The 25,262-nt window shown below is 37.8% G+C and overlaps 1 protein-coding gene across 3 annotated transcripts in view; it reads left to right on the top strand.

Moving 5' to 3' along the window:
- DERA (deoxyribose-phosphate aldolase) overlaps positions 1-25,262 on the top strand; it is a 47,582-nt gene that overhangs the window by 5,414 nt on the left and 16,906 nt on the right. For 2 of the 3 annotated variants that reach the window (XM_030263566.4, XM_041713694.2), the window contains exons 2-6: positions 2,677-2,774; positions 5,160-5,307; positions 5,991-6,086; positions 7,675-7,809; positions 14,373-14,501. In XM_030263566.4, coding sequence (XP_030119426.1) covers positions 2,677-2,774; positions 5,160-5,307; positions 5,991-6,086; positions 7,675-7,809; positions 14,373-14,501 — 606 coding nt within the window. Of the gene's footprint in view, positions 1-2,676; positions 2,775-5,159; positions 5,308-5,990; positions 6,087-7,674; positions 7,810-14,372; positions 14,502-25,262 lie in introns of those variants that run through there. The other variant, XM_030263568.4, reaches the window with a different exon arrangement.

Raw genomic sequence — 25,262 nt, 5'->3', positions numbered from 1 at the left:
TTGCCGTGCCATTTTTATTGCACCATTTTATTTTCTATAGTAAGCTGCATGATGTCTCACATTAAGTTGTACAGAAAGGATGGAGTTCTGATTTTTTAATTATTCCTTTTTTTTTTAAATTTCTGCCTGTGCTGTGCGCTGTGGTTTGAGTTCCCACAATAAAAAAAAAACAAAAAACAAAAAACTTGGAGATCCACATTCTGTGGTCGTTCAGGGACTCTTTCATTCCATGCATAAAAATTAGGTATTATAAATTACTGAGTTGCCATGTGTCAGCTACATTTGTGGCTAGCCTTGTGTCACTGAGAACAGGGGGTAAAATGTGTCAGGGAGTGAAAAGGGCTTTAACCAATGGATTTTGTCATATTTGCAAAGAACAACCGGTCAGCTATTGCTGATCAGCTGGTATTTAGTGACTTTCACAGGTGAATTTGGGCAAAGCAAAAGTAGTAGCTCATTTCCACTTCCACTCTCCTTCCACACCTTTTCTCCCACTATGAATTGTCTTTCTCCAAATAGATTTATAGTTGATTATTTTCTTTAAGCTGATCTAGTGTGCAGGGCTCTGACCTCTTAAAAAGATTGCTAAGACCTGCGTCAGGATGCTCAAGAGTCAGGTGGAGTAGGTACAACAGCTGTATCAGACTGAATCCTCTACAAAAATGACTAATGAAGAATTAACCTACTCATGGGTGAAATTTGTGTCTTTCCATTTAAATTTTCATATCAAACTTGAATTTTCCCTAACAGACCGGACACTGTCTTCATATTCTCCCAAAGAATTCTTTTTATAAATCATTTACTAGTTGGTTTTCTTGGTTGTCTCCAAAAGTGTAGAAAGAATAGGTTAGAGCAGACCAACTGAAGCTTCTTATTAGAGAGGGAGAAGCTGAGTTCCTCATCTAAACTGCTTCCTTTGGTTTTATCACATTTTCCAAAGGGACTGAAAGGTCACCGTGCACCCAGCAGGGTTCAAAGTTATTATAATAAATGGGATTATGATTAAATGATGCTACCTCAGCACTTGGCACAGGTAGCAGAAGAATCATAACACAGAGTTTGTGTTTCCCTCCACTATATATTGATTTATGTATGATTCCTTCCTCATGGACTTTGTCAAATATATCCTGCTAGGCAAAAAAGGAGGAAAGTTGTAGCCATGGTTTTTGTAGCAATTTTTTCTCACCTGCTTTTTACAAGTCAGCTGAGCTGAGCTGTTTTGGGTGCAGAACGGATAAACCTGTGGCTTTGAAATTGGAAAGAAATAATAAAAGATTTGTTGTTTGACTCACAACTTTCCAAGCTCTCCCTTTTCATTGTTGCCATGCAGTGAATCTGATGCTAAACTCTTAAAAAAAGATCCATAAATTCCTTAGGATCCCTTTGAAATTCCTTCACTGATTTGTTTGTTCTGCTTTTAGATAACATTTTGTGGGTACCACTCACTAATAGCTTGTATGTGATATTGGGACAGTGGTAGCTTACTTATGTTCAAGACAAGATGATTTTTTTTCAGCTGTTTCATGTTGTCTTGCATTTCCTCTGAGTCATCTTTACCCTAAATTGTTTTCTGTAAGTGTAGGAAAACTTACACATACTTTGGCTAGTATATTAGTTTTCTACTTTTTTTTTTTTTTTTTTTTTTTTTTTTTTTGCTATTAAAGCTATTCAGTAGGAAGAAAAAAAATGAAACATAACATTTTTGTACAAAATTAGTGATTTTGTCTACCAGCTTTTTTTTTTTTTTTAAGTTCTAAACCTTTTTTTTAATCAATATGCTCAAGGGAAATGCAATATAACACCGTAGTAAAGAAGATTCATAGAGTGACATGCTCTTAATAAATTCAGTCACCTGGAATTATTATCTCCTAGTACCTGTCTATGCCCATGTCCATATTCTGACCTTAACTGGTGATGATATTTGATGATTGATGGTGGTGATTTGCTGATGATTTGTGGTTAATGATTGTTGACGTTATTTTCAGAGTGTTTTTGTGGAATGCTTCTATTTAGAGGAACTATTTATGTTTTGGGATGTGAGAGATTTTAAAGGTACTCCAGTTTCTTTTTCCTGGGTACTCTCATGAGCAGTCTGTGTTTGATAATATTAAAAATTACACTCTGGATTTACCATACTAAGCAGAAATTTAAAGATTCAAGAGCCTGAACCCTCAGTTGTCATTTTTCAGTGAGTTATCCTTTGTTAAGCAGTGGCCAATATTTGGTTCTTCTGGCTCTAGACAGTTTCATTATTTTAGTACATGTTGTGCATCTGCTGCTCTTTGGGAATTCTGGAATCTAGAAATAACTCATCAAGCAATGGCAGAAGGCTGTTTTGTAGAGGTTTTTTGGTTTTTTTTCCATGCTACATGTATAATAAACTTCTCAGTCCAGGGCTGGCAACACAGTGTCTCTGTCTGATCAGCACTCAGTTAATTCACTTGTAATGGCACACAAAACATGCTGTGTGAAATACCCAGTTCACAGATCATCCCCTGACAGAAGCTGAGGTTATTTTGAACTGGTGGTAAGTACACAAGCCATTAGAAGGACATGAAAGCACAACACTCTCTTCAGAGGTTCCAAACTTTGTACAACTTTCTTCTGAAGTACCACACCATATATTAAAAGGACACAGAAATAGATGAGGCTTTTCTTTTTTGTTTTTCTCCCCAGAACTTGGCTGGATCTCAAAAGTATATGTGAATCGACCTGCAGTGGTGAGGCATGCAGAACAAATTAAAAAATGGAAAACTCTGAAAGGTAATTGGCAAGTAAGTGCTCTTCTTATGCATTCTGCTCCTGTATTTTTAAAGCAGTCATTCTCCCTCTCCAGGCTGTAATATTGAATTTTTTTCAAGATACATGTAAACTTAAAAGATGTGCTTGTCCATGTCTTATTTTAGTAATTTGTATTTGATGATGATGGGATGGAATAAGGTGACGCATTTATCCAAACAAGTTAAAAACCTTATAACTCATGACTGGCAAAACTGCAAATGGATTTAAGTCATCTTTATTCATGAGTGGATTAAATTGTGTATTACTACCCCTCCACATTTATTCTCTTTTCCAGACAGACTTCTCTGCATCCTGCCTTCTTATTTTTTAATTTTAAAGCCGTAAGATATGATCATGGTCCCTGTCAAGTTTGACCTACCTGGATGATTTTTCTTCGCTTAAACATTCTCAACATGTGTGATTTCATTGCTTAACTAGTTTTTTTAGCTAAAATTCAAAAAACCTGATGGCTGTGGTATTTGGTGGGGGGAAGGAGCCCACTAATGTTAGGAAAACTGACTTTTCAGCTGCTGAGATAAGGTAAATGGTTGGTTATTGTCCATTTTAGTATAAAAAGACAAACTGGCTCTCCATTCACCAAGCAGCTGTTCTGCAAACAATGCTTGGGATGCCTCCCCTCTGCACACTGAACAAGTTGGTTATGTGCAACAGCAACTGAAAACCTGGAAGCAGGAGGAAGGAGATGATGAAGAATCAGTTTTAAGAGTGAAATGTAACAGAACAAAGCAAGAATAATTTAATTGTACTTAATTCTTAAATAAAGTTGTTCAAAATAATTGACATTGTACAACCATTCTGGGATGGCTGAAGCTGTGTTCACAGTGAACACAGATTTTGGGATTACAGTTTGGGGATAATTTGATGTAGGTGTAAGGTGCTACTGGAAGTTGATAGAAAAAAGTTTCCTGGCAGCTTTTCCTTTCTTAAAGTTTGTGCTTTGTGTGCTATGATTAAATTTTAAAAAATGGAGATAAGCAGAGGAGATTTAGACACCAGCTCAGCATTTCTTTAGAGTTTGTTAGGCATGAAAAGTTACTTGATACCAAGTTTATCAGCCCAGTGGCTCTGAGTTGGGAAATAGCATCAATGAGAAGCTCCAGATGGTACTCCAGGACCATGGCTATCCTCAGATACCACAGGTGCAGTAATGTAAAAACAAAGTCTTCTTTTGACTGAGGGTACCATGTAACTAACGAATACAGAGAGCTACAGGCTTTGATTACAGCGACTCATTGGGAAGAAAGGGATTTAGTGTCACTCCCACAACACAGCTGGAGAACAGATGTTTATTCCTAACACTTCTTCCCTCTTCTGTGTAGAAACACAGGAAAGAAAACCAAAGAAAGGAACCACGAAACACAGAAACCCAAGCAAGGTTTTTTACTTCGAAGGGTGTCAGAAGTATCCCTCCTCTGTCTGAGCATTGTCACAGCAGAGCAATCATGTCCTGCTTTCTTAACAGAGGTGATTTTCAGCCTGTGCACGCTTGAATGGCAGCAGCATCACAGATTCAAATTCTGTAGCCTGTTTCCCAGAATACCCAATTGGAAAAGCCTTTTAAAACCCCTGAAGTTTATACCAGTTCTTGAAACCCCCTGACTACATCTATCTTGATGACTGTGATTCATGTCGTAGGAGACAAAAATTCCCTCAAACAGAGGATAAAAAAATCCAAGTGAAAGTAACATAAATTATTTCTAGGGAGAACCCCTTTCAAATAATTATGGGATGAAAGGAGGAAGCAGAAACAATGAGCCAGGCTTAGACTGACAGAGGCCAGTCCATTGCCATTGCAAACTCTCCCCCTGTACAAGTGCCCTGTAAGAGAAGTCAACTTTGAGTGAAGCCATCACTGTAAATGAGCATTTTCTGGAAGACCTTCAACAGATAATTCAAAATTATGTCTTAAGCTCAACTTCTATTCAGCAAAAAATAGCTCATAAAATTTTTAGTTATGCTTCTGGTCCATTTTTTTGTTTAATAAGTCTTTTAAAATTCTGAAGCAATTCCTTCTAAAGAGTGTTTTAACCTTGTCACTTACCTCTTGCTTTTGGGTTTTTTTTTTTTTTTGCACCAAAATGATGGATGTTTTTTATTCCTGATTCACACAAAAGGAAGTGGATCCTTTTGAGATCCTTTTGAGGAAGTATCCTCTGTATCATTAGATACTGCTGAAGACATGAACAAATACCTGCCAGCCTGTCTATCCCAAGCCATTATTTGCTTATATGTTACATCCTATACATTTCCCCATTGTCAGGATGAGAGCCAGGCTTCTGATTCCTGCACTTCTAAGGCACTTTGGCTTTGGAAGTGTAAACAGAAATGCTCCATTCCTTGCTTTGTTCCCTTTGCAGGCAGCTTGGCTGCTGAAAGCTGTCACCTGCATGGACCTCACCACTCTCTCAGGCGACGATACTCCTTCAAATGTTCAAAGGCTGTGTTTTAAAGCAAAGCATCCTATCAGAGAGGATCTGCTCAAAGCCTTGGACATGCATGATAAAGGTATGGTAGCTTCTGAGGTGTGTGTTTTCTAGAGGAAATGTCTGTGTTTCCTCATTATTTTCTCACTTTTTGGAAAGGATGGTCCAGTCCTTGAAGTGGTGTGGACCAAAGAGGAATCAGGCCTCTGATTGACGCCATATACATAAAATACCAAAGATTAGTCTTTTTTTAAAACTTGGATTTATGGACTCTTCAGACAGCTGAAGTATAAAATATGAGGTAAATTATCTGAGAGTTTGAGAGAAGAGCATTTTAGCTAGAAATGCAGTAGGGCTGCCTTAACATAAAGACTGCTCAGTTGCTGCTGGGCTCAGTCTGGCTCGCACAAGTAAGAGCAGAGCTTGGCAGTGCGGTTTCTCTTGCAGCAATTTGCTGATCAAGCATAACTGTGATCAAGTCTTAACTGTGTGTGTTGGCATTAAACTGTGAGTCTGTTAATAAAAATCTTGGAGTTTTAACTCCTGCTAATGCAGACTTGCTCCCAGGGTCAGGTGAAGGAATGTGAGGAAGGAAACAGCATAAAAATTACCTGAACCATTTGAGCAGTATAACAAACATCCCTGATGTGGTGCTTAAGATCCTTGTGAGAACACAGGAGTGGGAGGTGAGGACAATGCACACGTGCTCATGGAGAAGGTGGAATTCTCTGAATTATCTGAAAAAGGGAACTGTGGCTTTTGCAGGTATCACCGTTGGAGCAGTTTGTGTGTATCCTGCAAGAGTCTCTGATGCAGTTAACACCCTCAAGGCTGCTCGTTGTAACATACCAGTGGCTTCAGGTAAGCTTTATTTGAAAATGTCCCATTAAATAATTTGATGTTATGAAATATGTAGAGAAATCCAGGAGTTTGGACTTGCTTTTGTGTCAGGGAGTAAGGTGAAAAGGTAACAGGTAGAAGGAAGGGAATGGAAGGAGGATTTTCTTCTGGTATAATCTTTTGTTGTCTTCCATCTTCAAGCTTATCAGGAATGCCAAGTCTTTTTGCTGGAAGCTCTTCAAAGAGGCCTTTAAAATATATGAGTGTTTTTCTCACCAGGATAGAGGAAATTGAGATAGAGTGCTGGACAAGTATCAGTATACACTGAGTAGATGATGATGATGATGATGATGATGATGTGAGTTCTAATAAAGGTTTCTTTTCCCTATCATATTTGGCTTTTAAGTGTAATCCTGTGTCAAGGTTTAGCCCAAGCCAGTAACTGTGTGCCACACACCTGCTCATACAGCCACTTCTGGAGGGGAGACGAGAATTGGAATAGTAAAAGTGAGAAAATTTGTGGTTTCGGATGAGAGCTGCTTTTTTGTGCACTCCCAGCCCACTGACCAACAGAAGGCCTTGACTCTGTGTTGGGCTGGCACGACTGTGCACGTACCAAACCATCCCTGGAGAGCCAACACTGTTTCCTGCACAAATCCAAAACACCCCAGCTACAATGAGGATACTATCCCAGCCAAAAGCAGCACATCCTACAGGCTGAGCTTCCAGGAAGCTGTGAGCAGGGGTTGTTGCCTGCTGAGCAGCCACAGGGTCAGGACTTTCAGATCCAAAACCCAACAGAGTCAGCTCTTCTCCAGTCACCACGCACGAGGGACAAGTCCTGAATGTACAGGAAGCAAGAAGTAGAATAAAAGAATTACTCAGGTTGGAAGGGAGCTCTGGACATGATCTGGTCCAACCCCCTGCTCAAAGCAGGGGCTGACTTTGAAGTTAGATAAGGCATTTAATGCTAAGATACACGTGAGTTTTTTGGGCTTGTTTCATTGTTGTGTAGGGGAAAAATATGTACTAAATGCATTTATATGTCAGAGAGAAAGAAAATCTCTGACAGAGCCATTATTTTTTCCATTTCCAAAGTTACCTTTGGGTTTTGTACGTAAACATAATAAACATAATCTTAAATAGAACTCATTGAAAGCAATTTTTGCTCTATTGTGATTTAACCATTAAACAACATGATTATGTTTTAAGTGAAGATACTGCTTAAAAGAATTGGAGAAAATTTAAAATTTATATATTGCTTCATATCTGAGCTCCTTGTTTTCTCAATCTGCTGGAAGCAATAGGTATTGTGCTTTTATCTGGGCTGTTCTGGAAAACATCAAGGCACGTGAAAGATCTTTTCACCAGGTACACTTACCTTGCTGGACATTGGTTTTTGAGGGTAAAGCCAATGTTTCTTATTGTTGAAGAGAGAGTAGGATGAAGTGCCTGTAGATTTTTTTAATCATGTCAAGCATTAAGAAAAAAGAATTACATTGAAAGCTTTTGGTGTATTAGTAGTATTTTCAATGTTATGGTTGATTTATAAAGCTTTAACACATTCATGAAACATTTCTTCCTTCTCTCTGCATTCCTTTCATGCTAGTGGCTGCTGGGTTTCCATCTGGACAAACTCCTCTGGAGACCAAACTGGCTGAAATAAGGCTGGCAGTGGAATATGGTGCCCGAGAGATTGACATTGTCATTAGCAGGAGTCTGGTGCTGACTGGCCAGTGGGAAGGTAAGTAAAAAAGTTCCTTTGGCAAGGGGCCTAAACCTTTCTATATGCACATGCAGGGTCTGTCTTTGTCTCTTCCCCAAATCTTTCCATCAATCCTTGAAGAATTTGGTCTCTCCCCTCAGAATAACTGATAGTCTGGGGCTCTGAGCTAAATAAAAACTATTTAATCAATTTATCACAAAGGGTTGCATTTTTTGAGAGGAATCCTGTTGGAAGCTGTGTCAGGCTGGGCAGGCAGAATGACTTTGTGGTTTGAAAATTCAGGTCTATTCCCTCCAGGATTTTGTGTAGAACATTCAAAAAAATAGCAAGTAAAAGTCTAATTATTTGAAGAGTTTTGTTAGAAAGCTCAAGGGGCTGCTAATGTAGATGATACCTTTTTAAATATACATGTTTCACTTCTTGAAGAATACACATATTTTAGTTGCTTTCTTTTTGCTGAAAGTTGAGGGTACAAATTGACTCTTCGTATTATTATTGATGTTCTGGCATCTGTAGACTACTCCTAATTAGTAGGAACAATAATGCTGAAGATGGTTTTTGCTCTAATTGCATCCTTAATGTACTGCGAATGGTTTGTCTTAAGTGCTGACAGTGCTCCTATAACTAATCTCCATGTGAAGGTAGACACATCCACTGTCTTGGAATGAATTTTCCATTTAGCTGTATAATGCAGTGCCATAATATCCTATTTGCGTGGCAGATTTTATACTGAAGGCCTGGTGCCTGACTTTATTTAAGGAAATAACAGAAATCATGGTAAAAGATCATGTTTTCTGGTCTTCTTTCAATTAACAGTTAGAATTGAACCAAAAACCCCCACGTGTTCCTGCATCTGTGTCTTCAGGACTGGTTTCCTTGCTGTCATATCTTGGCCTCTTTTGTAGTGTTTGCAATCTCCATACTTTTGATCTTAGTTATTTAAGGATTTATAACTTTTGGATTTTTTTAATATGAAGGAGAACTCAGAGGAGAACTACAGGGCTTGGATTCAGAGAGAGAGTTTGGATCATGACTGAAATGAGCTGGATGTGTGTTGTTAGCTTGCTCTGCATGGGAGATGAACTACTCCTTGTGGTCACAAATTACAAGGGAGGATTATGCAGACACAGCAATGATGGATGTGATATAAAGCTGTCACTTTACTAAATAAGTAAATTAGGGATGGCTTTTGATTTGGTATGCATATTCTTTTTATCCAAAGCTGAAGTCTTGACAAGGTTGAAAGCCATCCTTTTTAATATATATCTTATATATATATATATATATATATATATATAATAGATATTTATATAGATATAAATATATAAAAATATATATTATTATATATATTATAGGTATTTATAGATATATAAAATAGATATAACTGTATGTTCTATATCTACTAAAAATAATTATATATATAATTTCTATATATAATATAGAAATATATGATATATAATATATATCTATATATTTATATTTATTTATATTTATTTATATTTCTATAAAGACAATCACATATATACACATAAATATATACAATATACAATATACAATATACAATATACAATATATAATATACTATATACTATATACTATATACTATATAATATATAATATATATTTTTATTATATATTATATAATATATATTATATAATATATGTTATGCATAAAATAAGTAAATAAATAAATATAAAAATTTTTTTTCTTACTGATGGCAGTATTCAAATGATTTCCAAATAATTTCCTCAGTTTATTCATGAATTTGAATCTGTTTGTGCCACATGTTTACATGATCTTGAAGAAAAGCTACTTCAGGAACAGAATTTACTTGCCCTAGAGATGCCACAAGGTGAAAAATTATAATATTTGACTTTCCTATATAAAAAGAAAGGTATTTCATTGAGTGATCTGGATGTTATGGTGAAAATCTAGTGTTCTGTCTTCCTGTTTAGCTTTCAATAGATATGTTACCTGTGTGATTAATGATAATACAGAATAATCTATAAAACACTTATAAGGAATCTAGAAGAAGGGATAAAGAAGGATTTTTTTAGGCTAAATCCCTATATTACATAAAATTAAATAGTGCCTATGTTTAAGGTGCTTTGTCAATTAAAGCTGCCTCTCAGTTCTATTGTAACTTATGAAAGTGGTAGTCATTAGAATAATAACAAAAATAACAATAACAATTAACAATAACAACAACAATAACAATAACAATAATATGCTTCTATGGGTATTTTCTTATGCTGACAGTCTTCACAACTTGAGAATTTATTGAAAAAAAAATCTATGTGGTGGAGTGGTTTTTAGTTCATTTTTAGCTTTTCTTCTAGCCTGTGCAATAATTGGGGTCACCACAATAGAATAGTGTTGCTTTGTGATTTGCTTCAAAGGCTTGTTTGGTTATTAAATATTTTAGTGTATGTCCAATTATGTCAAATTATTTTAAAGAAGTTTTGAATATTGCTAGAGCTCTTTATGACACTCAGAATGTATTTTCCAGATCTTTGCGAAGTAATTGTTAAGATCTTTTAAATAATGCTGAGTATGAAAACAGCTTTATTGGACAGCTAAATTACATAAAAAAAAACATTAAATGAGATTTAAGTTTGTGAATTTACATACCTTTTATAAGCTTTTAGCTTTTAAAGCAATATTACTTTATAATAGTTTACTCAGCTGTTGTCTTGTATTACTTGACAAAGTATGGATTAAACATAAATTATCAATTTGGATGCTTCCTTTAGGCACAGAATGTGGAGTCTTTGTGTAAGTGATCAAACTGACCAACAAATTGTTGAAATAGACTGGATCTATTATTCTTTTTTCCCCCTGCCATCAGCATTTGCTGTACCCTCTGAAGTTGTGTGGGGTGCAGTGATGTTAGTGCTAATTCCACAGCTTCTGGCAAACACCTGGACATGCTACGCTGTCAGTGGCTGTAGGAGCATTGTTAATCCATCATTTGCTCTGTGGCAGTTAAATTTTCCTGTAAGAAAAGGGAAAAAAACCACAGTTATACTCTGAGGAATTTGAGCATGGCTGCATCCATGATATAACTTCATAATGAAAAGTTATTTTCACTGCTGCTGATTTTTTAGGCGTGGGTTTAGAGGCTTTGATCAGGGACTGGGACACTATTTTGTGCTACATACTTCATAAACAGCGCAGGCAGAACACACTCCCTGCTCCAGAGCCTTGGAGAAGCCTGCCCACGTTGTTCAGGAGTAATTAATAATAGTAATTAATTACTATTAATGGTAAATAGTTGGATTTACCATTTCTAGATGTGCAGACTGCCCTGCTGCACAGATTCTATCTGGTGTTAGCAGCAGCTCGGGCTCCTGCAGCCCAGCTCTGTTTCCAGAACGTGAATCCCTGGAGTTGCACATATGTGAGGGAGCTGTGTTGTGCTGATAGCCTCCTGCTTGTCATTTTGTTAACAAACCTGCCATTAACATGCCAGACAGAAGGGGCTCCAGCTCATTTTCCAGTTTCCAGCCCATCACAATCACCTTGATCTTTTGGGCTAACAGAAATCAAAACATCTTCTCATCTCAATTTCTATTCATTGTCACTGACTAGATTATAACACCAAAACATGGAATTTTTTTTTAAAAAGTGATTTTATCACCATATTTTTGAAGAAGAGCTATTCCATAAAAAATTAAGGAGTGTGGTTTTTTTTCCTACTTTAATATTTTCATTTCCTTTGTAAGAGGTCTGGATTATGCCCTTTATTTTGTGATTTTTTAGGACTAATGTACTACACCAAAGTGACAGACCATCTAGACAACCTAGTGCAGATTACAGCCAGCAAAAACTATCAGGGATGTTTGCTTGGGAAATGCATAGCAGAAGGAACATTTTCTTTGCTGTATTTAATAGCTGCTAAAATTCAATATAATGTACAAAATATTTACAGTGTTAGGAAAATGACAAGGAATCTTACAACTCTTGTGTTTTATAACAGTGGAATTAAAACCACAGCTACAAAAGCATTTTTTTCTCTACAAAATTGGAATTTTCCTGACTTCCATAAATGCATCTAGTAAAAGCAGATCTAAAGTTCATGTAAACTGTCAGGTACCTCAAGTGGTGCAAAGTAGAAGAGTTCTTATGTCACATCCATTTTAACAGCTAGGTCAGTAGAGCTACTGCAGACTATTAGTGAGCAGCTGGCTCCAGGTATATTCTATATAGGTTGGCTTGCTTTAGGGATTTTTTGTGGGTTTATTGGTTTGTGTTTCAATGTCTTTTTTGTTGGTTTTTTTTTTTTTCCCTGGCTTAAAATTTAGACTGCTTTTAGAATGGATAATATTGGTGCTTTGTTTAATATGCTGGAGAGTATTGGCTGTTCACTTTGGGAGCTTTTGTTTTTTCTTCGGTTTTAGGAGTCAAAAAAAAAATTCTCTTGCAACCTCTTTGTGGTGTTCTTAGCTCATTAGTTGAAAATATGCCTTCAGGGCTCCCTGTGACAGAGTTTTTTGGTCAAAATCTTCATGCTACTGCTGCTCACCAGAGATGCTGTGTGTGCTGTGGCAGTTGCTGGTGTTCTGCACAGCTCACAGATATTCCTGTATTTGTAGCACCCAGCCTTCATCCTGCTGCTGTTCAGCTGGATGGAACTGAGTCATTAAGTGCTGGATTTTTTTGGCAGCACAAAGTGTCCCACATGAAGCCCAGCACTCCTTGAAACACTGAGTACATTTTCTAGTGTGTCTGACTGCACCCATACGTTAGACATTTGCCCAAGATTTTCAGGATAATCCCGTTATTTGTGCCTTGATTTCCATCTGATTGAGTATTGAAACTTCTCTTATTTTTGAGAGGAGTTTTCACACTTGTTCTGTATCAAAGCAGTTCCAGCTTGCACTGGGACTGGGGTGCTCTGTCCCAAATGTAGTTGCATTTCTATTTGTACTTTTACTGTGGGGTTGAAAATGCCCTGTGAACGTCAGCTATTGTCTGCAATCATTGATTCTGAATAAAGAACAGCGTTTCTTACCTACACACCTGCCCTACTGAAGTGTGCCCACTTTTCCTCCACCCCAGCTAAGCTGCCAGACACGGATGATTGAGGATCCTGAGTCGCTCCTGGCCGTGGGATGATGATGTGTGCTGGCAGGCAGCGAGGCTGCTCAAACGAGCTTGACGCTAATTGCATGTAAAAGTACCTTCCAACTGCAAGGGAGGGTGCTGGAACTGCAGTGCCAGGGAACAACAGCTGTGAGGATGTAATTTCTTTCCGTGGAATCCAACCTAAATGTACATTTTGTTGATTTTATTTTGACATTTTTGGTGGCGTATCTCGAAGGTAGGGAAAACTTTTTCCTCTTGTTACCGAAACTAGAAGAAGAAAGCTGCTTTCTCTGGGTTTTCAAAAGCTTCAGGAAAGAGTCGCCCACAAAAAGAGATTTCATTTGGATCTAACATGAGCAGGGTTATTAAATGCACAAAAAAAAAAAAAAAATATAGCACAGGTCCTTTGTGTTTCCTTTTTGAGCCTCGATTTGATGTAGGTTTCTGGAGCATCACCAATTGATCAATAAAACATGTTAGACTGCATGCTAGTACTGATTAATTCACACCTTTGGTACACAGTGAGAAACAAGGTGAAGCCTGGTGTCTATAAAGGGACTTGCTAAGTGCATCAGCCAGTTGTCTGCTAATGTGTGCAGCGTGTCTCAGAAGGGCAGCCCAGCAATCCCAGCCCTGGACACCCTGGTGTACCCATGGCATCAGTGGGATGAGGGCCCTGCCACAGCTGCCAACCCCTGCCCCACGATTCCAGGTCTCACTTAAGGGCTGAGGGGAAAAGAAGTCTAGTATTGCTGAAGAAAACAAAAGTCTTTCTAGCCTGGACTGTTTTACACTTATTTAAAGCTGTATTTTAGCCTCCTGTCAAAGAACTTTTTGATTATGTGTTTGAAGATTGGGTACATTTTGTCAAAAAAACCCCTCTTGCAAAGCATCCTGTTTGTTTATTTTGCATCTTAGTTTTTTTTTAAATTCAAAATCCAGAAATGGTGAATGTGCACTGTAAGAGCTGCTTTTCTCCCCACACTGGAGCAATCTTAAACATCCCCAAGCAGCCAACTTCTGACAGCAATGCTTCATTATTTTCTGGCTCTTTTAGTCTCCCTCTGTGTAAACTTTTGTGGGAGTGCTGCTGAATTTTACCAGTAGGGTAAAAGGGAGGGTTTCACTGGCCAGGTGCAGAGAAAAACAGATATCTCCGAGTACTGATTCCAGGTACTACCATATTTATTGCTGGAACAGCTGGTTTAAGATCAATCTTTACTATCATAGCATTTTTTACTCCTGATGTATTCATGGGTATTTCGTACATTTGTATTTTGAGAGAACATTAATAGTTATTAAGTAAAGTCTGAAACCGCACGGCATTATTAATTACCTCCAGTCATGTAATTTATTGAACTTACAAAACTTAAGTTCCTGAGTGCTATGACTAATTATAAGATTGGAAATTAATCCAGAAGTGGAAATTACAGCCGTACTTGAAAATATCTCTCAGGTAACTTCGATCATTTCCACATGCTTTTATCCCCAGATCTGTATGAGGAGATCCGTCTGTGCCGTGCAGCCTGTGGAGAAGCTCACATGAAAACAATCTTGGCTACAGGTGAACTGGGCTCCCTTGCCAATGTCTACAAAGCCAGTATGATAGCTATGATGGCAGGTAAATCTCCTTTTAAGCTAAGAATGTTTTTGCTATATTATTTATGAGGCTTAAAATATTCCGGTCCTGGAAGTTTGGTTTTGTCGATGATAGAAAAAACGTGTGTAGCAATTACTGAAGCTGCAGGTGGAGTAATAAAGTCACTTGTTGAGTCACTTGTTTTGTATAACCTACAAAAAACTGCATGAAATGTTAAGTAAGAAACTGCTGGATGGCAAGGGTTGTAGGAACAAGTAAAATTCGTTGTCCAACATCTGATGTGATCAGAAAATGTAATAAAGGCATTTGGGGCAGACACATTGTTGGAGACATTTGTGGTGACCTACAGGTAGGATGTGGGTAGGTGACTTACAGCTTGTTTTAAATGCAAGGGTAACTTCCCAGTGAAGATTCATGCCAAAAGCTCTCAGTTTTGGTTTGTGATAATTTCTAACCACCTTTGAGAGGGCAGCTCAGGAAACCAACCTTCCAGGACAGGACAGAGTTCCCAGGGGCTGTGCATTCTTTGCAGGTGTTATGTTTTTGCATAGCTTAGCACCCATTTGATCCCAGATTTTCAGCAGTACATTCTCTCTTTGCAGCTGTGGTACAATTTTCCTAGCTGAACCAGGATTACAGTTCTGTGCTTTAGTGCTGTGTTAGAGATACAAAATTGGGAATTGGCTCCCAGGTACTAGCTTTTCCCACTGTGCTTGAAAGTGGTCTCCTCAAGTTTATTCCTAGAAGTGTAAAGATATACTAAGAACCACTTGGGTTAGTCTGTCTTCTAATCTTCCCCTCATTTTTTATGTTGATTTTTTTCCTCCTTTTTTTTTTTTTTTTTTTTTTTATTCAGACTTGAAATTCTTACATTAAAGCAAGAAAAGCATAATCAAGTGTCTTGTCAGTATTTAAATAAATGTTCAGCTTGCTGCTGGCCTCACTGTCACCATACACAATTCTGTGCTTCTCTGATTCAAGTGGAATGGAGAGCATTTCAGGCTTCTAACAAGCCCAGCTACAATGTCAATTAGTACCATTAGACACTGAGGATCAGTATTATGCCACTAAATATTGCTTAATTAGAAGAGGTATAAGAAATACACATTTCCTCTTATTTAAACTGATGCACTAATCATTATGATCACTTTTTGTACCACTGAGTAGTGAGATATTCAGCTTGTAAAGCATTTTACCATTTTCAGAATTTTGCTGGTGTAGTTTTTTTGAAATACAGCAGATGGCTCTATTGTTAATGATTTTCCTTGCCTAGTTATTAATTTTACAAGATACTTATCCATCTGAATATATCCAGTAATTTCCTTATTTCAATCTTTTGCCTTTTCTTTGTGGTAGGCATAAAAATAAGAATTTATTTGCACTCTACATACGTCCATTGAGGGCCAGGTTTTCAGACTCCAACTTGTCCAGAAGTGCTGAGAGCCTCGAATTCCAGTTTATTTTTGTTTTATTTGTCTCATTTTGGGGAGAAAGTGAATCCATAGTATAGTGGATTCAACTGAAAAAGTGGCTTTAGAAGTTCTTGCTGCCTCTGGCCAGTTCCAGCCTGTCATGTGGGGAGCACCAAATCCTGGGGTTACAGATGTTTGCAGTGCCTTGCTGAGCATGAACACATTCACCAAGGTCCTGAAGCACAAAGCCACTAGGGGAATAATATAATATAATAAATATAATATAATAAATATAATATAATATAATATAATAAATATAATATAATATAATATAATATAATATAATATAATATAATATAATATAATATAATATAATATAATATAATATAATATAATATAATATAATATAATATAATATAATATAATATAATATATACAATATGATATAATATAATATAATATAATATAATATAATATAATATAATATAATATAATATAATATAATATAATATAATATAATATAATATAATATAAATATATAATGTATATGATAGAAGGGATAATATAAAATATATAGAATATATAGAATATATATTTATAATTATATCATAGATATAGTATATTATATTAAATATATATTATTATAGAATAATAATAGATAAAGTAACCATATAGTATATATACTAATAATACAATATAATTATATTAATTGTATACAATATAAACTAGTATATTATATATAATTTTCCTCTGTGTGAACTGGTGGCTCCTGACTCCTGCTGTCTCTGAAATAATTCTCCATGGCTACTTTTTCTTCTCTAGTAAAGTGCACGAGGGGAAAGACATCAGAATGGGTGGAAGCACACAGGTGTCTTAAATTCTTTTGACCATGCCTTTACCAACTTGACTGGCACACCATAAATTCTTCTGGAATATTGAAGAAGCTATTTCTGAGTGCAAGAGGCTGACATCCCCCTAAGGACAGTGACTCACCTGGCAAGAATAATAATTATGCAATGCTGAGGAGGGCAGGATGGCAGGGAGCTTTGCAGAGCAGTCCCACTGCCTAAGGAGCACCCTGATTTTGGAAAGCTGTCTGAGAAAAACCCCTAGCACTGAATCAGGGAATTTCAGGTCATTGGGTTATAGCATCCACTGCCATTTCTTGTGCTTCTTCAAGTCCAGGTGATGATTTGAGTCCATGAGCTTCTCAAGTAAACTGACTGCATTTTTGGCTCTGCTTTGGAGACAGAGAGGAAAGTAATTAGTGGTATTCAGTGTCTGGTGTATCCTTGTGTAAATCGTGTCCATTTTTACAGCAGGAGACACTCAAGTCTGTGCCTAAGTAGTCTCTTGGAATAAACAGTCCTAAGGAACACAGATGGGTGCCTGACTCCCCCATGCTAGTTGTAGCTATTACATATTTCTTTAGTGAGAATTTTCAAGAAGAAATTTCTCAGTTTCTTCTTGTGAACATTGAAGAAAGTGTTCTTGTACATAGTAGAGAAATGGGCCATTTTTAAACTTCTATTTCTTGGCACAAACATCAGAAACAGGCAAGGAAGGCAGACAAGGAAGGGAAAGATGAACTTGCAGTGGGGAAGGAATACTTCAGTAAAGCTGTTGATGACTTAATTGCATATTCCGCTCATATAGAAGATTTTTTATTCTGGAAAGCCAAATTATCTAATTCCAAGTCTTTATTGTACTGTGTAACAATTCATAATCATTAAGATATGCAGGCTAGGAAAGAGACGGAGGAAGTGATCAAGTAAAGGTACTTCGAAAGTGAAAACTTGATCTGTGTAATTTCGACTGTGAAAACTGCTCCTTTTATGCCACTTTAGGAAGCTGCAGGAGCACAGCAGTGACATATGAAAGATACTTGTTTTCTTTGTATATATCTAAACAAGAACCTGTGTAAAGAACAGGAGTGAAAATGTTCTTCTGCAGCTCTACTAATGTATGGGTTTTAAACAATTTTTTCATGGGTCATTAAACAATTAGTCAAATATGTGGAGATACTGACTAATGTAAACATTGAATTTATGAAGGGAATGAATTAGTGCTAAAACAAACCAACTTCTGAAGTTCTCTAGCACAAATAATCCTGCAAGAAGTAGCAGAAGGTGGTTGAAGCAATAAGGTTTCTGATGTCTAGAGGGGGAAAATTAAAACACATTGAATATGTGACCAGAAATGGTTTTAGATCCTCTGATGCTGTTCATTCCAAAGTGAACAGAAATAACACAAAACCACAAATAGTGAGGAAAATCTTTGTGTTGCAGTTCACAGGAGAGAGAGATGGTTTGGAACATCACAAAAGAATGCCTGGCTACACAAAGCTTTTACCTCAGCTCTAAAAAAGACTTTTTTCCTGGGGTTAATATTAGGGAAAACAAACTCGAGGATGCCAATAGCTGTTGTTGTTCTGAGCACTTTCTTGCACAGATTTGTTCTGAGCAGGGTTTTGTAGTGGGGCTGTAAACAGCCATCTGAGTGCAAGGGCTCACTTCCTACTGCTGGATGTGGATCACTAGGAACCAAAACTTCTGCCCAGTGACTGTTTCATGAAAAATGAGAGACCAAGGAAACCAGATTAGCCAAACTGACTAAAAAGCAAGGCATGCTTTGCTGAAATGCAACTAACATAGAAAACAAGACTACTGAATAAATAATAATACTTGGCACTTAGTATCTCATGTCTTCAAAGCTCATAACTGACATTAGGAGAGTAAATCTTACTATTGCCTTGTGAAATACATGACAAGGATAATAACAGACAGAGCAAAAGTCAAACTGAGATCACTTGTGAGTTTCTGGCTTTAAGTCTCATGCTCAATACAAAAATCAAGGGTCCCCCTCAGTAGCATGTGAGTTGTATTATGTGTTGATTTAATTATGTGTCTACAACTTCAGCTGTAATTTGATTCCAAGTCAGTCAGCTTTTAGAGCCCAGAACATTTGCAAATGAAAGGCAAGCCAAGGGAGGAAGCTTGGTACACAAAATTTCACTTTGTGTCTTGTTTTACTTGTCTGAAATACAACCAGCCGTGTTTGGTTTGGTCTGTAAAAGGCACACTCTACCTGTAAAACACCCATCAGAAATCAGAAACACTTTCTGTGGCTATGATCTGTCTCTGAGTGCTCTCCAGGGTGGCAGATGATGTTCAGCTCTGGGCTGGAGGTCCAGTATGGGGCTGGGGGCAGGTCAGGGAATCCTTATTCCTAGGAATGTGTGGGAAGAGTACTTGGCGCTGACTGCTGACTGAGGCTTTCCTGGCCACTATCTGAATGTAGAGGGGGTTGCAGTTGGCTGCTTAAGGGGCTTATCAGGACAGTGATTATTACTGTGGAATTACACTGGGAGCTGATCACTTCCCTGTCTGCTGCAGCAGATGTCCTGCATTCTGCATAGTCTGTGGCTGTTGAGCATCTTCAAAGCTCTAGTTAACATCACTGAAAGTTTAGTGCAAAGAACAAGCTCAAAACACACTGTGGAAAACAAAGATGCAGTGTGGCAGTCTGTCTCAAAGTTTTGAATGATATCATGGACGAACAAAGTTTCTGAATTAAGTGTAAGATCAAAAGATGGAGTATCTTTAAATACAATCAGCCTAAAAGAGGTTGGAACAGAAACAAGTGACTTCATCTGTTCTGGTACAGAATGGGGAGAAATAAAAAAGCCAGCAGTATGAAAATGCTGCTAACAGCATGTTCAGTGAGGCACTACAAGGATGCTCCCTTAAATGAGGTAATTGCCTACAAGCTTAACAGTGATGCTGCAGCTAATCACTAGAAATAATGTAGGCGTGATAGATAAAATTGGAATTGAGAAGTTCCAACAATGCAATCACAATATCCTCAGGTTTGAATTGCTGATGAGAGGCCATAGAAAGACTATAGCAAAAAAAAACCAAACAAAAAAACCCCAACCCAACAAAACCAAAAAAAACCCCAAAACCACCACCAACAAAAAAGTGGGGCTTGAGTAAAGCAGACCTTGAAGGAATGTGAAATGAGACTTAAAAATCTATCTGGAACTCAGTAATATGTGTGTAGGGAATCAGAAATGAAGGAATAGAAAGTGGTTGAGGTAGGCTAGGTCAGGCTCTCATGAAAAGTCTTTCCAGTTGAGTCAACAGAACCCTGCATGGGTAAGTCGCGGACAGAAGTAACACTTGAGAGAAACAAAGATGTGGGGGAAAAATAAAGATAAAAAGAATCTGTGAAGTGAGAACAGAGTTAGAGTGCATACAGTGAAGCCTCATTTGTTTGCAGTTTGTTAAAAACCCAGACGTGCATGCAATGGCACATTTTGTTATGCATTTATTTATGTGCTTACTGAGCTGTGTGCCTGCCTACACAGCCATGTCTGAGGGGAGATCTTTATCTGGGGCCATTCATATTTGTCAGAGCAGGATGCTTGGCAACTCAGCTAATTTTGTGCATTTTTTACTAATTTTGTGTCTGTTCTATTAATGGTATTCTCCTGTAATCAGAAAATAAGAATATATACCCTCCAATGAAGTCAAAGAAGAAATAACAGTGTAAATCAGTGTAAAACTTGTCAGCTCTGTACCTGTTTGTTTGATTTTGTGTTACCCACACCACCACCTGTCTTTCTTCCTCCACCATCTCCCCTTAAAAATAGAAACAGTGCTATTTCCAAGCACTTCTCACCAGAAGAACACCAGCTCAGGAAGCCAGAAGATGGGTTTGAGGTTGCAGAATGACTTCCAGCATATCATGACTTCTGATAACTCGCCTCTCTGGTTTTCTGTGTGTAAAATTAACATTTGCACATTTTATAGAACCTCTGTGAGGCTTAGTACATTAAGATATGAACAGAAATGTGTTCCTCTTGTTAGAAGGTAGAGATTTTTATGCCTGTGCATGAAGATGGAATACTCTTGGTCATGATTCAAATCAGGAAACGGAGCAAGAGAAGTTCTGGAAATTTTCTGGTGGGAGCTGCTGGCAGCGATTTCCTGTACAACCAGCCCTGGTGTGACAGTGGTGGTGGGAACCAGCAGAGCTCCGAAGTGATGCTTTGTGCACTGCAGCAGACAGGAGCAGCGGGGAGGTGCCCTTCCTCCCCTCCAGCTGTTCTCACAGCACTCTGCCCAAAATGTTCTTCCAAAAGGAGGGTTCTGCTATGTCCCCTGTTCATCTGTTCTGTTTGTTTCTCCTCAGAAACCCCAGGCTTGTCCTTCTCTCTGAGGAAAAAGGTTTGAACACTGATTTCTGCTTCCTGACCTTTAGGAGAGGGGCTGTTCTTTCTCGGGGTATGGGTGTCGAGGTGACCCCAAGAATGTAAAAATCCTCATTTCTCAGCCCACGCAGACAAAGAAAGAGTCTGGAATATGTAGGGTCGGCTTCTCAAGGTTGTTTATTTTTCCTTATCTATAACATTCTTTCTCTGACCTGCTGAGCTCAGTCTAGCAAGTTGGCCATGGCATTCTGTCTGCCCTTCAGGGTGGTGTTTACATTTTATACCAAAAACTACTATGTTTACAATAATGTGCCAATATCTATCATTTATGTTGGACATTGTGCCTCTACCTTAAACCAATACAAAAGTGTCACCATCACAACAAGACACCGAAGGCAAAGAAGAAGGAGAAGAAGATCAGGACATGCCCAGATTCCTCCATCTTGTCCCCTTGAACCCCATTCTAAAAAGCCCCAAAATTCTACTTTTCCACCCTGTGTTAATTCAACTATCACACTCAAACCCTTGTGCCTTGTTCCTCATACAAAGTTGGCAGCTTTTTCCACGGGCTAAAATCGAAGCCACAGGTGGTTTTGACTTCATGCCAAGGTCTCTGAGCCCCCTGCCAGGGTCTCAAGACAGCCAGGGCAGCCAGAGGGATGTCCTGGACTCCCACAGTTCTTTATGCTCCACCCTTTGGAATGGGTTGTGAAATAGCAGGTACTGACAGAGTAACACACTGTTGAGTGGGGTCAACTTTCTATTAGCAAATTATCCTCAGTGCCTGAATGGCACTTTACTTTTGCTGATATTCACGATCTTTCCAAAACATGTTAATTAAGGAATATCTGAATGGTATACTTCCAATTTATAACAACTGATGCAGAGAGGCAAGAAGGCACCCCTGTTGGGTTAATTTTCCCCATGAATGAAACCTTGTTTCTATGTTAAATAACTTGTTAGAATTCGAGTTAAAACTTCTGAAGTTTCATATCACATCAGACTCAGAAATTGTTGCACAGTGAATAGTTCCAGTTAAACATGCCAACAAAATAACAGGGCTTCCTGGCAAAAAACTTTGCATCTGTGAAGCTCTGGTATTGAAGGTAATGGTTTGAGAGAATGCAATTTTAAAACATGGAAATATTATGTAAAATCTATAGATGTACTGGGTGCTATTTATTTCTTTGATATTTCAGGTTGGGTTTTTTTATTCTGTCAGTAGCAGGTGTTAAATTCTACTAAACCAGTGAAAAATAGAAATAAATATTTAATTTACTGTATCTATCAATTATATAAAATTGGCTTATGAAATATTAAAAGAGATTGCATGTAGGAACATGAGTTAGAAAATTCAGTTCCTTAACAGAAGCCTAATATAGATGTGGAAATACACTAAGCATGATTTTAGGGTTGTAGGTCCTGGATTTTTTTTTTTTTTTTTATTCCTGTTACTTTTTAAGGTGTCTATGCCTAGTGATTGTGCCTGTCTAATTTGAAGACATATGCTCATGGCAGCAGCAATGTGGATTTAGACTTGTGAAGAGAAATGTATTGAGTGGGAAAATACATCAGGAATATATGATCTTGAACATCATTAGGTTATTTTAAAGAACTGTGGATATTCACTTGAATATACCATTTAATCATAAGGACACAGGGAAAAACGAAGCATAACAAGAGATGAGCACAAACAGAAGTGAAATACCAGTTGAGCCATAAAAGTGGGACAAAACCTAGAAGTTTCTCATAAGGAGAACATGGATTTTTTCCTTACATGAGTGTTAAACCTGCATGTTAAAACACACTGACATCAATATAAAGACACCCATGAGCCTTTAACAAATCATGTCCTAATGGTGCTGATGCTGCATTGGTTTTTGTTGAAGTGTTACATCATGAAGTGCAGGGAAACACTGAACACCCCAGCTGACTGCTGGGATGCATTAACACATTCCTCACTGAGCTACACAGGACTGGTCAAATGCAAATGCATTTATCATAGAATATGCTCATTTCAATGGTGTTTGGAAACAGACTCTTCCAGCTTGCCTCTGTGGTTGCTTGAAGTGTTTTTGATGAGTTACACAAGGAACTTGAATTTCTTTGGCAGATACCTGGGTTACTTGGAATCTGTCTCCCAGCCTTTCTGTGTTCTTCTGGTTCTTGTTGTTACAGCTCAGATTGTGAACAAAAAATAGAAGATATTCCCTTCTTTGACACTATACATGGGAATTTCATCCCCTGGGAAATGTTCCTGATTTGGTGTTTTGGTTTTTTGTTTGTTTGTTTGTTTTGTTTGTTTTGTTTGGTTTTTTTTCCAATTCCTTTTCAGAAATTATAGTTTTAAAATTAAGCATCTCTCAGATAAGACAATTTAAGATTTCTGCCTGTACTTTATAGTTACTACAGACAATAGCTTTCCCAGAGGTGTCTGTAGGAGTCCTTCTGAGGGAATTTTTCAAAGACTAAATTGACAGCAAAGGCCACAGTCTTCATGGCAAGTCAACAGGGATCTGACATCTGATTGAGTTTTGTACCTTTGATGTTTCTTTCCTGCTATATATTTGGGCTATAAAGTGATTTCTCTGCAGTGTACAACTGCAGCTGATTCCTAAGGTTGAGTTCTCCCTAAATCCAAGATGTAGAAAAGATTCCCTCTTGGTGATACCAGGAGCTCTTCTTGAGTATAACATCTTCTTTCCATCACCTTTGCAGTCATGTTGCCAGTCCAATGTCCAATTTACCAGCCTATCCCAAACATATCAGGAATTAAATCTGGTAGTTTGTCACTGTTAATTCATCTGCAATGGACCAAAAATGAAACAAGGGATGGTGTTCCATATTCCATGCATCACACTGGACTTAAGGAATAAAAAATTGTGAGTTATGTATCTTCAAAAGCCTGCTTCCCTTTAGTCCTGGAAAGTGAACCTGTGGAGAACTCTAAGGCAGCACAAAGCCTTCCTCATAAACAGAGCTTTGGAACAGAGCTGACCCCAGGATGTGGAAGCAGTTCTCTGGGATAAGATGGAGAGAGATGCTGTGTCTCTTGGGAATCCTAGTCCAAAGAAGAGGAGGAGTGGCATTTTTCAGCTGGTTCTCTGCTACCCTGACACCATATATGTGCTGTTGGTAGCTAACTAATTAGGTTTATGTTGTAATCAGGCATTGTGTTTGCAGCTGCTTTGGATCTTAGCACATCCTGCTTCTCAGCAGCTCTCTTGGTCGCCAGTGGCAGCACGGCTGCAGCTTCAAGGCAGAATCCTCCAGGAACTTCAGCTGGGTGGACCCTGTGCTATTGTAAGGATGCCATTTCCAGTGCCTGGGTTAGAATTACAGCTCAGCTTTAAACTCAGTGTCTCCAGGGAGCACTGCAGAAACACTTGCTTTTTCCCTAGAAGTAAAACAAAAATATCCTAGTAAAATAAGCAGAGCTACTCCATGTCCTTGAACAACGTCTTGGTGAGTTCATTTGCAGGCACTTGCTTCTATTATGAAGTAAGAACTGAAGCTGGGAGAGAAACTCAAGAAGAAAGTAATATATTTGTCTTCTAAAATGTTGAAGAGATTGAGTAAAAAAAAAAGTTAGTGAGAGGTAAAGAGAAGCTTTTAGGTTTGAAGTGTTCCTGTGCCTTTTTCACTGTCTTAAGAACACAGTTTTGGAGTGAAACACGAGAACATGCAGAGCACTTTGTCACCAAAGTATAAAAGTGCTGCAGATAAGAACAAATAATTATTAATCAGTAGCACCACAGTATTTTGTTGCTGCTTCCTGTTTAATGAATGCCTTGTTTGTGAAAAAAGCAGGAGAGATCTGAGATTATTTGAGGGGAATTTTTGTTCATCAGAAGGCAAAGGAAAGATAAGAATGGAATCAGTTAAAGTCAGAAGGAGGCAACTAATATGGCTTTTGAGGTATCAGTTGTGCATTTGGTATTAGTCATGGCAGTGACTCCAGTATGGTTTGTAAGTTTTCTACATTTTCATTTGCTAAATTAGGTGGGACATCACATAAAGTACAAAGTAGTCATTGAAATGTAGAAAGATTGAAATCATCACGATCATGCAAAGCTTGTAGATGCCTTTCCACAAAATGTGGTTAGCTACAGCACTGATTTTTATGTTAATTTACTAGTGAATAATTTAAAAAGA

Source organism: Taeniopygia guttata, chromosome 1A (genome assembly GCF_048771995.1).
Source record: "Taeniopygia guttata chromosome 1A, bTaeGut7.mat, whole genome shotgun sequence".
Taxonomy (NCBI): Eukaryota; Metazoa; Chordata; class Aves; order Passeriformes; family Estrildidae; genus Taeniopygia; species Taeniopygia guttata.
This window is presented reverse-complemented; position numbering and strand designations above follow the sequence as displayed.